General features: G+C 35.9%; 1 protein-coding gene across 5 annotated transcripts in view; it reads right to left on the bottom strand.

The window, feature by feature from the left end:
• LOC145937677 (multiple PDZ domain protein) overlaps positions 1-18235 on the bottom strand; it is a 95200-nt gene that overhangs the window by 46322 nt on the left and 30643 nt on the right. For all 5 annotated transcript variants that reach the window (XR_014425605.1, XM_083040887.1, XM_083040885.1 and 2 more), the window contains 2 exons: positions 8405-8547; positions 6485-6828 (listed from right to left, as the gene is read on the bottom strand). Coding sequence is in view for 4 of the 5 variants with exons in the window: in XM_083040887.1 (XP_082897013.1) it covers positions 6485-6828; positions 8405-8547 (487 nt within the window). In the remaining variant the exon portion in view is untranslated. The remainder of the gene's footprint in view (positions 1-6484; positions 6829-8404; positions 8548-18235) is intronic.

The following is an 18235-nucleotide window of genomic DNA, read 5'->3' as shown; positions in this document are numbered from 1 at the left end:
GTTATACAACAAAAAGAGAGAGAGAAGAGACTAATGAGGATAAAGTACGATGGAAAATAAGGGTAATGATGGCGCGCAGCAGCTGCCCTACCGTGACATATTTTAACGAACTTAACGAAACGAACAAGATTATTTGAGACTTTTCGCTAACAATGAGAAATTCGGTTTTGTCATGCTAACATATTTCACGTAAAGGCTGACTTAATTTAAACGGCTTTCTTTCTACTATTAAAATATACCCTGAAACTTTCCTAATTATTTCCTATTATTATTTTCGATTATTTTTTAGCCTCTAAAATTGTTAATTACAATTGCAAAGTTATTAATTATAAAAGTATTTAAATATATAATGTATATGTTTTAATGTATATGTAAATAAATAATGTATAAGTTTTTTATACAACTAAAAATCTATAAAAATCGTTTGCATATATATGATGTTTCCTTAATTTTTAATCAATAGTTTTTGTTTAAAATTAATACAATAACAAGTAGATGCGTCGCACTAATCTCTGCTGGCAATATATATTAGGTCATTAAATTTGAACAGTCCTCCAGAGTTTGCTTCGTTATCGTTCACGGCCACAATTAACGAGCTATTTAATATTGATGTTCCAATTTCCGATAGAGCTCTTACAGAGGGCACAATAGCTCATATCGTCCGGGGAGGTGAGGATGAGAAGGGAACGAGGGAGGAAGGGGTAAATCGTAGCAAGATTTTCAATCAATTTTTCATCGCTCACATCTCTCCGGGTATCATCGATATTGTGGTATTGTCGAAAAAGTAATGAGATTTAATTGTGTGCCAGGATCTCTGCTGCCCCGTTCATTCAAAGCGATATTAGAGAGCGCACTTATTGCGCGGAATAATCCTTTCAGTACCGAATGCTTTAAAATATGCAAGTAGTAGACGAGGAGGCTGTTGGTTATCGGGAGGGTGAAGTTTCGAAAGCTAGCAGCCAAGCATCGAGCTCTGAAGCTGGTCTAGCCGCGTTCCAATTTATTACGAGCGGCATACCGAGACACTAGACAATCGGTCGGATTTAATTAAAGCGTTTTTCCCGGCGCGGCGGTCGCATTTTATTCCTCGGATTAGAGGGGGACGCGGAGTTATTGGCTCGTTACAACGTCGATCCGATAAATTTTTTATGATCCGGTAATTGGTCCGTGCAAACAAGAAATATATATAGAACGTACATACATCGCGGGATTCGTCGGAAATCCATGTTCTCTTTCTCCCTCCGCTTCTCTTCTGCAGATCGAAACCGGATGCTGAGAAACGGAGAGATCGAGAGATAGAGGGAGAGAAAGAGGCAGACGGATAGACAAGGCCGAGGGTGATTTACATTGCGGGTGTCGTACAAACGCGCGCGTGCACCCGCGGCATGTATGCGCACTTACATTAATGAAAGATTAAACACGCAGCCGTACACGCGCGGTTAGCGAAGCAGGAAATTCATGGCGAAAGAGATGCGCGGCGGTTTCAAGGCTTCTCGGACTCTCCAGTCACGTCAGCGTCATTAAAGATACATAATGTTCTTCGGCCGAACTTCGTATATATCCGGTAATCGTTTCTCACGCGGCTCAAAATTAGTTTTGGGATAAGTAAAGCTCCGCATTGCGCTTCATATCTGACGCGAAGCGCGCGAGACGATGTCCAGATTACTTTTCTTCGTCATATAAAAGCGGAAGAAGAAACCGATAATCAATCCGTTAATGCCGAATATATATTAAGTTCTCTCTCCCTGCCATATATTCTTTCTATTCTTATCTTTAAAAGCGAGAGAAATAATATAAGGTTCCAGCAATTTTTATACTTCAATTAATTTAAATTATATTATTCATATCGTATATATAATTTTATAAAACTAGTTATATTTTCGTCAGATATATTTTTAGTAGAAAGTGACAAGAATATTTTTTAGCAAAAATATAAAATGAGTCAGTTGGTATTTTACTTCTTCAAATTTAATTAAATGTCATATCAATGAATTTCAGAGAAACTTCCATTAATAATGTATGAGACAAGAGACATTTTATTTTTGAAACGATTGATAAAACATTGAGCAAATTATAAATCAAAATTACCGATCTAATAACTGCTAAGAAAATAGATAATCTGAAAAATGGATTTCATTAAATAATGCAGATAGAGCGGATAATAATATATATAATTGGCAGAGTAAAGTTCTACCATCGATCGACTTTCATTGACAGCACCGGAAGTTCTAGTCCATCTTATTATCTCCGAGAAAGTCGCCGATCTTCGCCGAATAGATAGGTACACTAGCGGATCCTGATGTCCATAATGGGGGGGGGGGTTTGCAAAATTATTTTATTTAATATTTTTGGTTTCATGATTAGCTTTTATTCCAGAATCAACGACGTCGATAGCTCTTTAATGTTTGTTTTTCTTTATTTATATTTTTTAAACAAATTCAGCAAAACTGTTTCTTTTAATTTGCAGGGAGGGGGGTTAACCCCCCCCCCCAGGATCCGCCAGTGTATATATATATATATATATATATATTATATAGATATAAAGAATTTCTCGCCTAATTATTTTCATGCAACGAAATTATCTCATCATTTCGTCCTATGTCTGACTTAATCTATACTTCACTCCTTGAATACGTAATGAGTATAATTTACAATGTATCTTATACATACATATTGTATATATTATATAGATATAAAGAATTTCGCCTAACTATTTTCGTGCAACGAAATTATCTCATCATTTCGTCCTATGTCTGACTTAATCTATACTTAACTCCTTAAATGTGTAATGAATATAATTTCCAGTGTATCTTATACATACATAATGTATATATTATATGGATATAAAGAATTTCGCCTAATTATTTTCGTGCAACGAAATTATCTCATCATTTTGTCCTATGTCTGACTTAATCTATACTTAACTCCTTGAATGCGTAATGAGTATAATTTACAGTGTATCTTATACTTTTATATATATATATATTATATATATATATATATAATATATATATAAAATATATATATATATATAAGTCTAAGATACACTGTAAATTATATTCATTACGCATTCAAGGAATTAAGTATAGATTAAGTCAGACATAGGATGAGAGAAATAATGAGATAATTTCATGCACGAAAATAATTAGGCGAAATTCTTTATATATATATAATATATACAATATGTATGTATAAGATACACTGTAAATTATACTCATTATGCATTCAAGGAGTTAAGTATAGATTAAGTCAGACATACGACGAAATGATGAGATAATTTCGTTGCACGAAAATAATTAGGTGAAATTCTTTATATCTATATAATATATACAATATGTATGTATAAGATACACTGTAAATTATACTCATTACGCATTCAAGGAATTAAGTATAGATTACGTCAGACATAGGACGAAATGATGAGATAATTTTGTTGTACGAAAATAATTAGGCGAAATTCTTTGTATCTATATAATATATATTATATATATATTATATAGATATAAAGAATTTCATCTAATTATTTTCGTGCAATGAAATTATCTCATCATTTCGTCCTATGTCTGACTTAATCTCTACTTAACTCCTTGAATGCGTAATGAATATAATTTACAGTGTATCTTATACTTTTATATATATATATATATATATATATATATGTAAAATATATATATAAAAGTATAAGATACACTGTAAATTATACTCATTACGCATTCAAGGAGTTAAGTAGAGATTAAGTCAGACATACGACGAAATGATGAGATAATTTTGTTGCACGAAAATAATTAGGCGAAATTCTTTATATCTATATAATATATACAATATGTATGTATAAGATACGTTGTAAATTATACTCATTACGCATTCAAGGAATTAAGTATAGATTAAGTCAGACATAGGACGAAATGATGAGATAATTTTGTTGTACGAAAATTAAGCGAAATTCTTTGTATCTATATAATATATATTATATATATATTATATAGATATAAAGAATTTCATCTAATTATTTTCGTGCAATGAAATTATCTCATCTTTTCGTCCTATGTCTGACTTAATCTCTACTTAACTCCTTGAATGCGTAATGAGTATAATTTACAGTGTATCTTATACTTATATATATACACTAGCGGATCCTGACGTCGATAGCTCTTTAATGTTTGTTTTTCTTTATTTATATTTTTTAAGCAAATTCAGCAAAACTGTTTCTTTTAATTTGCAAGGGGGGTTTTTACCCTTTCCCAGGATCCGCCAGTGGATAGGTATAATATTTGCTTAATGGCAATAGAAAGATAAATACACAGGTAGATGTGTACAATTAAATATTTTGAGAATTTGCTGGAGTCAAAATCGTTTTTATACTATTCTCGATAAATAATGCATTTGACAGATGTTTATTTAAAGCTCTTAATATTTTTCATAAACACGGATAAATATTAAAAATTGTTAATACGTACATATCTTTTCCTATAATTATCGTAATTTTTTTCACGAAGCCGCGAAATGTGAAATAAAAGAGTTAATATTTCAAGTCACGTTTGATTTAAATGCCTGAAACTTTGCTTCGTACTCAATTCCGTTTAAATTCGCGTTATTTATGAGCGGTCTCGCCATTAACTGATATCGCCGATGATACATAGATTTTTTTAAAATCAATAATAGACTTTTGTGTAAACTTTGTGCAACGACGGTGTTAATCTGTATTTCGTTCCATTTTCGTCGGATAAAATTAATCGCGACGAAAACATCGAAAGCCGGTGGTACACACAGAGAGAAAAAGTCGTAGATTTAATTCGGACGGGGAAAGTGTCAATTTGTTACGATTAAATGTTCCATCGAAATGGCATCGCCGTGAGGATAAACGATTCCACAGTTTCTCGCCGATAATGGACGATAAATTTTAAAGATCACGCAAACCTTGCCTGTAGAGAACCGGTATTGCCCGGAGGGCGTCGGCGAAACTCTTTACCGATAATTCTATTTCCGTCGCAGCCACCAGCCGCTGCTGCTATCGCGCCCGAAGACAGGGGAAGAGGAAAAGAGAAGCAGGGGTAAAGCGAATGGGCGCCCAATTTATTTACGATTGAAAAAAACCACTCGATCCAGATATATCGAATGTCGAGAAATCGGGAGAAATCGCTACGTTTCATTCGTTCAACGGCTGATCGAAAACTTTCCCCCAGATAATCAATAGCTTGGAATAAACTACGGCAATTAACTGTTTAGAATTGTTTTTCAAGGCACATTCAATAAGCGCGCTCATATAACATGTTGATACATGTATATTATTTTACATATGAATACAATAATATATATTAATACGTATATCATGTCTGACGTATCGTTGAAACCATTGTTTGCCTAGCTGAGATGAGTAATAATAATGTATTCGTAAATATAGAATTATTAAATGGGATGGTAAAAAAAGAAGAGTTAAAATTATTTATTGCATATTCATTGACTGTTTGATTAAAATTTTAAAAGTACGATCGGGTAGACAAGAAATTGCAAGAAGAAAAAATCCTGAATATATTCTTTTAAAAATACAACTTAAAAGATATAATAATATTTCATAGAAAAATACTACTCAACGTCTCTACGAAATGTATCCAATAGTAGATATAAGATAAATATTATTGGCGAGAAATGTATTGCCTCGAGATGCCGGCAAAGCTGTACCAATAATTCTATTTCCGTCATAGCCTCACCACTGTTCCTATTATCGCGACAGAAGCTAGCAGGGGAATAAAAAAAGGTGTGTCGCGTGGAAGGGTGCCTAAATGAGGCCAATTATGTCAGGGCTATTGATCGGGATTTTATCGGCGTGTCGCCACTCGACCGACTCCAGCGTAAATACTTCTTTCGGTCCATAGTACCCTCGAGTCCGAGGGAGATTGCAGAATTTGCCATATAAGACAATCTGTGCTTGAAAAGCCCGAGTTATGAGCTACAGCTATAAAATAAGGCTATCGAGAGAGGAGCGTGCTTATTAAGAGGCAATGAGGAACATCCTTTTACACGGGAAAAGGAACACAGCAAAGTATTCAGCACAATAGTCTCTGTTAAGAGGAAAGATCTCGGGATCTTTTGTTTTAGCAAATGAGAAAGAATAAAAGAGAAAGAAAGAGAGAGAAAAAATTGAATTGTTAAATCGGAGATAAAAATGTATGACTTTGTGAGGAGGAATATTAGTATCTATAATCTAATTTCTGTACATTTGGGACAATGCGTTGATTATAAATAAGAAAAAAATATAACGAGTTTTATATATAGTAGATAAGATTTTAAATTACTTAATTTAAAAAATCCACGATGAATTTTTCTTCAATCAAACAGATATTAAAGTTGCAACAAACGACTGATAATTCTCGCAGTATTATAAATTATAAGGTTTATAAACAACACAAAGCTTTCTGAAAAATAAAAGAACGGCGATGGATGAAGAAGGAACAGATAGAGGAAGAAAAAGAAAACGGCAACTCACCACCATGTCAGAGCCACTCTTGGAGGCGTCGCTGACGGCGGAGGGACTCCTTTCGATAACAAGGCCTCCAGGTACCGGTGTCGAGGTCGGCGTAGGTGTTGGCGTATGTGTGGGCGTCGGGGTCGCCGCCGAAGTGGTGCTGGCCGGTTGGCTTGACTTCGGAGTCGGTCCCGGTGTAACGACGGTGGACGACGCTGACACCGATTGATCCTTGTCAGAGCTTGTCTGGTTGTTCCCAGCAGCGGCACCGCCGCCGCCGCCGACGATGGACGACGCTGCTCCTGCGGCCGCTGTCGAACTCGAATCACCGGACAATTCATCCGTTGGCAAAGAGCTCCCAACGTCTATCAACAACAAGTACACGGTTCCGCCCATTATTTAACTCCTTCGAGCGTGACGTGCCATATATCATACCAATACGGCAATCAGTGAAAGATACTGTAACCTTTCGGAAAAATTGCTTGTACGATAGAATTTTCTTTTGTGTGTATCACAATTTTCTGCGCATCAATTTTACACAATAGGAACAAAAGGTTAGATGTAAAGTCACATTAGATTAGAGTACCTTTTTCGAGACTTTTGTTGAGCGCACTATTCATAAGAGAGAGCATTGAAAAATAATTGCGAATTAATTTTGATTGAAAATAAATGTTGAAAAGTACACTTGCAATGTTGCAATATTGATCATTGATACCGTCAATAAATGGTTTCTATCAGTGTCAAACTAGATCCCGAGGTAATTTATTTGTTTGCAAAGAGCTTCCAACATCTGTCAACAGCGTACACACAGTTCCGCCCATTATTTAACTCCTTCAAGCATGACGTACCATATATCGTATAGTACCACTGAAAACTATTGTAATCGCGAAACTGTAACTTGTCAGAAAAATTACTCGTATCATTACTTGCTTTTATGTATCAATTTTACAATAAAAATAAAAATATTAAAAATGTAAAATTATATAAATTAGAGTTGCAATGTTTTTCTCGAGCATAAGATAGTATTGAAAAATAATTATATTTAAAGCTGTATTTACAATTTTTTTATTAATATCATTGATATATTATTGATATATATTTTCTCTATCTATGTCTAGACTAAACAATTTATTCATTTGCAAAGAGTCTCTCTCAAACATCTATTGAATAAGCAAAAACCCTTCCTATCATTTAATCTTTTCAATAATAATTAACGATCTTGTTTATTTCGTGAAACAATTGACTTTGATAAATTCTCAAAAATAAATTCATAAAAAATATGCGAGGTTGACCCACTTGCCACGAAGGGATGCTCGAATTTCGAATCAACTTTGCGAAATTGTTAACACATTACGAAATTCCGTGGTATAAAATAATAAAAGTTAACATTGCGGTAAAGCGACATTCTCGCAAAGTGGTTGCGTTATTCGCATCGCGTACACGCATGGGCAATCTAGCACGAGTTTGCTCTGTTCCATATGCAATGACCGAGCTGAAAAAAAAAGTTAGCGAAACTAATTTAACTCTCCGCGACGTGAGAAATTCAACGAGGATCAAAATTTATACTAACACGAATACCGTATAGCATCATTGAGAAGCTATCATAATAATTTTAGATATTTTTTTCTTACTACATGTGTGCGCGATATCGTTCGCTATTTTTAAAGAAAATTTGCAAAATTGCAAAGAGAAAATATGTGTGTGGAGGAAAAATACAAATTTAAAAAATCTACATATAAAAATATTAATTTATAAATGATTTGAATATTCTGCAGCAAATATCGATGCATTACATTCGCGATTTGCGCGCAACAACAATTATGTTATTGTCCGATACGATATGATCTTCCTTTGCAAATCAAACATCTTTGCAAATCGCAAAAACTACTACGAGGGGGATTTCAATTTTCAGCATAAGCGGATTGGCAGGATTGCAATTACCTTGGGTGCTTCTTGCTACGACTAGCTCAACCAGACCACGGGCCTTCTGAAGAATCGAGATCGCCTGCTCATGAGAGATGTTCGAGTCTAAAGGCTGCCCATCGATCGCCAATATTTGATCTCCTTCTACCAATCGACCGTCGCTGAAACAAAAATGTCTTAACTCGATACACAATATCGTCTATAATGGGGGGCGAGAGAAAGCGCATTTCATGAAAACGTATTTCGATCATTGTACGTGAAAATGTGGTATAGATCTCTAAATAAAATCGAGATTGCGCTGATCGAGTGAATAGATTTTGTATTCGTGATAGACGCAAAATGGCATACGGCGGCAATCAACTGTAGTGTCTGTCATTGACATTTCCGGCCAGTCGTGCGCGCGCGTTCGCTTTACGCATTTCAAATTGGGTCGCTAAATAATCGAAAGGCGATCGATAATCAACTTATTATCTAATAATGCGATATGAATACACGCTTACGCAAATACACGTGGCGGGATAATTATAATTAAATTGCTTTTATGAAGGGAGGGGTCATCGATCGCGCGTTATCAAATCGTTGCAATTTTTATTCGCGCCATGAGAGGATCGTTACAAAACTTTAATACTCGTGATCCCTTTCACCTCCTTCGGTTGCTCTCGCGCTGCATCCGCGTGTAATTACTTTACGTTCGCTTTAGGATTCTTTAACGATGTCCGTTAAACTTGTAATCTCGTTTTATACAGCTGGTATCGGAGAGAAAAATGTCCCCGAGACCGCGGGGGATCTAGAAATTACAGTTCGATACTTGAAATTTTATCCCATTATATCCAACGTGCATTTATGCGTATAACGCCCGGATTATCATACTTGCGCAATATAATAAAATCGCGGATATATTGCATCGCGCGCGAGATTTTCTTGTCACGTTCAGAATAAGACATCGCACATGTATGATATGTATAATGCAACGTGTCACGCTAGTATGATATAATACCTATCATAAAACCCGCTTTTGTTTTTCCAATCGCGGTGATTAAATTTTTAGTGAAATTGCCAGCGTGTCACACAGCGCGCGAAAAAATTTTACGACGTAAACGAATATAATTTTAAATGATAACTCAATCCATCGTGCAATTTTTTATTACTATTTTTTTTTCAAACGTTATTTGCATCTCGTATTCAAAAAATTGCTAGAATTATTAAAAATAAATGTATGCACACCGTTTAAGCAGAGATGAGATTAGAGTGCGTGCAAATGGTAGATAAGAACCCGTAACTGCGGATTCAGTCGAATCATCTCTATATTGTAAACGAATTAAAAAAAAAATTTTTTTAATTCTTACTCGAGAGACAAGAAAAAAAAATGGAGATTATATGAATAAAATGAACAGTCTATATATTTTTCAAATGGAAGCACGGAATGCGAGAATCCTGTTCTGGTCCATGTTCCTATTGTCAGATTCGGTCGTCAAAAGATAGCATAGCGGCATATCGATGCCGCTTGGCTGAAGTGGAACAAGCCGAGAGCAGTTGTACGGGTGTCCGCAATCTGTCGAGAAATCCGAACGACAATACGACGACGGGCGAAAGGCGGAATCACGGAGACAGTCCGATAAGAGAGTTTTGACAAGCGGCAAGTCGCCCGATATCTGACTAATTAAATTTCTCGGCGAGGGTCTTGTGTACGACACGAAGAAACTATACAGTTCGCGCAGAGAGTGCACCCTCTCGTAAGTCTCGTAAGTAATTAGATCGGCTTGAGACTGCTATTTAAAGCGTAAACCCCGGAACGCTTCCTCTTTTTCTCTCTCACTGTGTCATAGATACCGGAAGCCGAAATAAGAAGCGGCATAGCTGCTCGAATGGAAGGTAATGCTCGGATATAGAAAATAACAGGATCTTGTCCAATTTAATTTTAGAAATGCAAGTGAAAATTCTATCCCTTTGGTTGCCTCATAAAGTTGAAATTCACACATTCTTCGAGGAATACTCTGTGTATTTCTCACGGAAATAGCAAATGTTCTATTTTCCAGTCTCGCATTGCGACGTGATAAAAATAAAATTTCTCAAATATTTTAAAGGGACCATATATATAGCAGGTGAGAAAACAATCGATTTAAAAAAATTTTGTTAATATTTTTATATCTGCCAAATATACGATATATACAATAAATTATTTATTATTCGAATGAATTCATAGCTTGTGTAATCATCTCAGTTCGCGTAACAAATACAAAAGATATCTGCAAAACAACCGGAAGAGATATGTCGTGTACACAAAGAGGAAGTTTCAAAGATCGATGAAACTACAGAGTGAGAGTTTTCTTTCATCGTGATAACACTATCAGTGAGAAACATCATTATCTTCGCTATTGCTTCCACGTGCTGTCCTTTATCGAGTAGTGTATTCTCCGTGACATTTGGCATGGCACGCAAAGCTACACACTACACTCTGGCATTTAATGGCACGATAGTGGTCGCGTTACCCAATTTCCGTCAAAGCGAATTTCGATGCCTGCGCTGTCGCTAATGATACAGACTCGGGTCGGTTTCGGTCACGGTAATCTACGTCTCGATTTTCTGCGGTTCGTACAGGCGACCGACGAGATCCGGTATCAACAAAAACATATCCGTAATTAGATGATACACCTTGCGGAATTGTACGAAACGTGACAACAGAATTATTATTCTCATGTGTTTAGGAAAAAGATCAAAGTTCTCTGAAGAAACTACTCCGAAAACGCGCAGCACGTAATACTGATAAAAATAAAGCGAAATACACATTGAAGAAAAATAAATTGTACGAATCAAGCTTATTATCCATTTTTATACTCTTATGTCAAAATTAAACATCTGTCTTTACTTTTATTCATCTCGCGTATTATATAACGAACGTTCTTTCCAGAGGTAGCGCGCAAGAATGTTACTGGGTCATGCAAACATAAATCTAGAACTGCATTAACATGTTTCGCAGAAATTTACTTAACGCTAAATTTTGTTGCTAATTTAAAATTAATAATTTAAAAGTATTAATTAATGTAAATTTTTTAAAAAGGAAATAAAAAATCTATAATCTTTGTACAAACAATTACTATAAGAAAAAATAATATTAATAAATTCATTGTCAGATGTGAACAGCAAATGTCCGACTGATATTATTCGCAGAACTTCTACAGTAATAAATATCTAAAAACAGAATAATGATAACAATAACGTTCTACGCTGTACGATAAAAAGAAAGACAAAATTCATGAAATTAAAAGTATCAAATATAACACAAAATATATAAACTCGTTGCAATGTAAAGAAATATTAAAGAGATAGCAACAGAAAATACGAGTTATATCGATAAAAAAAAAATAACCAGTAAATATTAATAATTATATTTTATATCACTTCGAGAATCTTTTTTCGAGTAAAACGAAAATTAATTATTGCGAAATCATAATATAATGACGCTGATAAAAATTTCCTCGTAGTACACGTAAAGTATAAGAAAAGACGAAATATAAGACGCAAGAGCCGATTGAGTTAATGCAAGAGACAGCAAGAGACTAGATACTCGACGGACGGAGTACACAGAAACGCGAGAATGGCGGTTCTCTCTCGTCCCAGTATTCCGGTATCCTGTAAATTATGAATGAGACGGATCTAGGGAGAGTCTTGTGTACCGAGCTCTCAGATTACTTTCCCAGCGCATCCGCGCCTCAAAGCGTACGGAGAGGGTAGTAAGAGTCGTAGAGGGTGGACTCTCTACGTCGGTGTTCGCCCTGACGTAGAAAAGCACCGGCCACAGCGGAGCTTTAACCATGGCGAAGCGCTGAGAGTTTTAAAGCCGTCTTTTAACATACGCGAAGGGAGCGAACAATACACGCCTATCTCTCGGATATACAGGGAATGGTATCGTGAAATAAAAAAAAAAAAAAAAAAAAAAAAAAAGAAAGAAACACCTACATATTTTTTTGTGTGTACGCTACCTCTATTTATTAACACGATGTCGGACTCGTAAAGCGAAGTGAACTGTGAAAACAACGATGCGAAACATAGTAGGTACAAGATAGTAGCGTATCTCTCGCGAATCGTAACAACGAGATGTTTTCGACAAAACTTCTTTTACATGCATAAATAATTCGCGCGAATTCGATCGATATGGTCGAGAATTTAAGATCCAATGTTTGACACAACACAAGAGGAAGAACGTCTAACTATCCATTGTTTCCACGCTGCCGATGTATGTAGTTTACACGGTCCGGGGTTGGGATAGTAAACTTTCGCCGAATTTCCAAACTGTTAGAGAACAGCTCGGGCTCATACTTTGTATAAAACGCGTCCATTATGCAAAATCGCCCACGTAAATTCTGTGGCAACTGCAAGTGCTTCAAGATAATTACGTAACTAGCTCTTAGACGTAATTTATATGCTCTCTACGTAAATAATATCGACGAACAATATAGCTGCGTTAAAAAAAAAATAATAAAGGCATCCCGACTTTCTCATCTATTTGCAAGCACTGATCTCCATCTATCGAAAAAATAGAGCACACACAGCTGTGCATATACGTAAAAATAATTTGAAATATATATATTTAATCAATAGCGCACGATTATTAGATATGACTCGATTTAAATGCCACGCATCTTTCTCGGAGAGTTAATCAATCTGATCAATTTTGTTTCGGAATCAGCTTCAATTAAACATCGTTTATAAACGTGCTTATAAACACTACGAATCCGAGAGCGTTTTGATTTGAATCGAATCTCGCAAATGTTATTAGTCTGATGACCATCGCTAATTGCAGAATATACGACCGGACTGTAAACATGAAAATGGAGCGAGGTAGATTGTGCGCTTGAAGAGTAATTAAGCTCCACAATGCTGCGAATGCAGTCGAGCCATTTGAAAGAAACACCGGTGGATCGCCGGTAATGCGTTCTCTATATCTCTATGCATTATCGTACAAAGATACTCTTGACTGTGAAATTTAGTAATCTCTTATAAATTTAACATAACGTAGCGAATGTGCACGAGTATTTTTTTTTCATTTTTTTACGTCTAAAAATTTACGTTACATATATGTAAAAAAAATAAAATAAGAATAAAATCCTGTCTTTCATATGATATATCATTCTAACGCTCCTAAATACATAACGCGCTCGATAGCGAGACGCAGCTGTCGCGCGAACGTCGATCTGTGCAGGTGGAAAATTGCGGGCTCTCTCAAGCGTACAAATGAATGTGCGAGCTCCGCGTGCAGAGCAAACCCTCGCGATCCGGTCTTTCGTTTCGTTATATCCAACTACGTAGTGGGCCGATATAGGTACCTCAGCGCGCTCTTATCGATTCGAGTATGTTGTCCTACCATATAGCGCGTTTCTCGTCACTTAGAAACATAGCGGAGGCAGAAAACTTCCGCCTCCGTTGTTTTCAATAGAGTGCTGGCGAGAGAGTCTCTTCCTCTCTCCCACTCACCCTCATCGTCGTCGAGATCCGGACCTCTTGTGTCCCCGCGCTCTCTATCTCTCGTATACTTTACTGAAACTTTTAGAACGTATCAAGATATAAACGTTCGTATCCCGAGAACCTAAGAGGGGAAACCGCGGGATCCCGCCTGCAAGTCAAATACGTTTCAATTTCTCACTGTGCGAGGGAATATATATATATATATATATATATATATATATATATATATATATATAGCACACGCGTATATATCTTATAACAGTCTGCTGACAGTGCTTTACGAGAAAGGGTGTGTTTTTGTTCGCGTATATCTTGTATAAAATCTCTCTATCGCTCTCGCACGTGTGAGAACGGATGCAAATGGAATAACAGTGAATCTTTTTACCCCAGCTGAATCTCTACCTTCGTATTCTGTCACACAGAGACGCTTTTATACCGTTATCTTTGTTCCAAAAAAAAAAAATTGTCGCACAGGTCTCTCGTTAATTGTGATTGAACCCAATGCGATGAAGCAGAGCAAGAAAAGATGGTGAATGTGACGAATGACAATGTGTGTGACAAAAAAGTACATCACCCAAAGATGATTGATTTATGTATATAAAATTGGTTTTTCCGAAAAAAGAGAGAGAGAGAGAGAGAGAGAGAGAGAGTGACTCGCATTCTCTCTTTCTTAGCTACTTGGCTCTAAACTATCATGAATACCATCGTTCTCTTTCGGAAAAAGCAATATGTTACGTGTATCTAGTTTACATACAGCATTTACGTTGCTCGCGCTACTTTCTTCCCGATTGTAAGTGCGCTTTGTACGCGATTGCCAATGCTAAAGCAAACCCTTCTCATGTATAGTTCGATAAACTTGAGAATATTCGATAAGCGCTTACGATACTTTGGCAAAATTTTCTTTGCCGCGGAGAAGTTTGTATTTACTGAAACTCAGATACACGCGGAATGAGAAAGTGTCAAAGAATTTCCCCTCTTTTTATCTCACTGACAGGTTGTGTACTCCGAATTAGTGGATAAGCCAGGCCGGATAAGCCGGAGATTTTTGGTGGATTGACGTATAGGGCTTACACAGTGTCGGTCCAGTCACTAGGTTAATCTTCCTTTCCCTCTGTTTTGTGTGACTCCGAATAAGTTTCGTGCTGTTGGAAGCCGTCGCTGCAAGTGAAACGAACGCACGATAGCAGGTCAGCGATTCGACAAAGTCGAATCCGAGAAAGTGTAGCAAATTTTTTTTCAGCATGCAAATCTCTGGTTTGCGATTAGCGTAATTGTTGAACATCACACAAACAACAGCTGCAAGTGCTCTTATTCAAAAAATTGATAATTGATACAATGCTAAAAATTATTATAAGCTTCTAACAAAGATAGAAAAATTGCACAGTAAGCGTAAAATTATTCTGTAGAAGATTATTTAATAGTGTTTTTTTTTTTTAATCAAATAAATTCACAATAAACATTTTTCCCGCTATGTCCTATTGGCGGTGAAAAAAAATATCCTTTTGTAAAAATCAATGGAAAAAAGAGAGTTGCCTTTTTTCAGAATCAAAAATTCCACCTAACATTCCGCGTTACTTACCAGATGCAAAAGCGCCCATCTAGAAATAGCAATTAAAAGTACGATCGACTCGCTTCGCCTACGCGAGCACATTGTTCAGACATAAGATCGAATAATTTCGCACTTACCGCAGCGCGAGGCTATCGATTAAGTGAAGTGACCCTATAATGGACTCTCAGATGTTCCCTCATCTCGGTCGCGGTGAAGTTGTATTAACTCAAACTCGCGTTATACGAGATAAGTAAATCCTAACTCGAGTAACCGAGACGCTGCAAGTATCGATATGCGTTGCTATCTACTGCCGAATAGATTAACCCGTTGCCAAAACATTCATTGTTTCAGCGGGGAGTCTCCCGGATTCGATTGGGAAATGATAGGAAATGTTAATTAAGATCAAAATTTGCTAGAACGTGAGAGACGTCTTGATTAAACACCATGCGAGCGTGACGTGACTCTCATTATCATGTACTTAGCTATTCAAAACCTTCATATATGCGTGAGACTATTACGCACATCAAAAGCAACTCATTATTGGTTTAGGTTACTCGGGTCTATACTCGGTCTCTAATATACATATATATATACATTGTGATATTATCCGATATGATCAAAGCTTCCAGCAAGTTGCTTGACAAGAGTACTTCCTCTAATCTCTCTTATACAACATAAGTGTCGTGTAAGAGAGACCAGACTGATTTAGATTAATCAACGATTAATTTAACAAATCGAAGATATTTTCAGTAACAAACCATGCGGATGGCTGTACCAAAATTTGTAATCCCTCACGATATTAATATCTCTTTTTCTTTTTTTTTTTTTCTTTTTTCACGGTGATCAGTCTATATTTTTAACGAGTGCAATGTACAATTAACAGTAACAGATTTTCTGAATAAACAAACAGCAGACGCGAAACGTCAGTATCCAATCATCGTACGAGAATGAAAAAAAAAAATATTCAACGATATATATAATTCATTATTTGCATGAGCAAACACACAACACGCATATAACACGGAGCGAAAAAAAGCAATTACTCAAATCACCGGAGATACTTTGTAAAAAAAAACACACGTCCACATATACTAAGCAAAACGAAAAACAAAATAACAGGAACGTTTGCGAAAGACAATGAAAAGTTTGATAAATGTGCAACACACGCAAAACCAGGCGCAATTAATCTAATTAAAGGTCGCGCCGTGTGTGTCCGGAAACAGAACAAACGAGACTCCGGCGATATAATTCGTACCAGAGAAACGAACGCGACGTATATTACTTAGATTCCGTACGCTTTAAGGTCGAAAAATGCACAGCCGTATAAATTATCGGCGTCGGAAGACAACGGAGGAGAAAGCGGTCGCGAAGAAGAAGAAGGCAAGAATAATGCGCTTTTCAAGCTCGTTTTCCCGACTCGCCGATATCATAAATAAGCAATCCATCATTTATTGCGATTTAAAATGACGTCGACGTACGTCAACATTTATTCCGCTACTCCGCTGCAAACTATTCTTAATCTACGAAAGTGCCCTCTCATCCGCTTCAAGCAGACCCCGAATTACGTGATATAGCGCCGCTTAATCTTTGTCTCCTCGCTTTGGATACGCAATCAAAAACAAGTTCTTCTTTAAAGTTCAATATTTGCTTCTATACGTGATATTTCACTTTTGCAGGTCAATTTTTAAATAACGCATTTTTAATTTAATTAATTTGAGATCAATCTTTACCTAACGAAAACATGTAGCGTATAATACAGCGAAAAATATATTTTCTTTACATTATAAACGTTAAGTCAATTAGTCAAAAATTAAACTACTCGCTAGATTTTTTATTATTAATTAGCAAAAAAAGCTAAGAAATAATAGATATATATAAATAATAATTTATACAAAAACGAGAATTAAAAATTTCTGGGTCGTTATTAAAACTCGTCGAAAATAATAATTGCATAAATATAGTATTGGAAAAAAAAATGTAGAGATATCACGGTTGACTGGTTTTGGATCCTATCAATTAATCTTTTCAAATGAAAATAATCTTTGGCTTAAAGTATGATTGATATTCAATAATTTTATAGATAATATAGTAGAAAATATCGGGACAAAAAGCGTACGATCAGATACACAAATCCGGTGTGTGACGAGATTGAAAAAGTATTTCGCAGATAAAAAAAGACCGATGAAGCAAGCATACTTGCCAACAGAATATTTAATCTCAATATTTAAAACAATTTATCTTCTCTGACATCAGGTTAATTTTCTGTGGTTGATATCTCAGAAAAATCAGTAATTTTAATGTCCAAATTTAAGTGAAATCGAGTATATCAAAATAATTCTTACTTTTCAGAAGAGCGGAAAAGGGAGGTGAAATGAAGAAAATTGAGGGAGAAATTGGGAAAGAAAATTACATTACATCCTTATTTTTCTCTATTATCTTTGACATGGGGGACGGAAATAGACACGCATCCGCATCGTCATCGATCAATCGAAAATGCTCCAGAAAAAAAAAAAAAAACAATGCGCTCCGGCCTGTGTTTCAACAACTAATAATGCTGAGAAGTGCAATAAACATTAAAAGATAGTACACGCGAAATGTCCTGTCCAGTCATCAGTTCATCCCGCCCCGAAATATGCAGCCAAATTTTCGGGAAAATATATACATCAAAACCAGCGGATGGCTAAACACACAGGCTTAAAAGGTACTGAAAATGAGAAAACTACACGCAGATGAGTACCTACGAGCGAGACACTAAACAGTGAAATATCAACAATTAACTCTGATATCACACAAATATATATCCTGTGTTTATTCTCTCTCTACTTCTCTCTCTCTCA

This window comes from Prenolepis imparis, unplaced genomic scaffold, assembly GCF_030444845.1.
Source record: "Prenolepis imparis isolate NDT839.2.m4 unplaced genomic scaffold, iyPreImpa1.0 SCAF_6, whole genome shotgun sequence".
NCBI lineage: Eukaryota > Metazoa > Arthropoda > Insecta > Hymenoptera > Formicidae > Prenolepis > Prenolepis imparis.
Note: the sequence above shows the minus strand (reverse complement) of the source record. Positions and strands in the feature narration are given on the sequence as shown.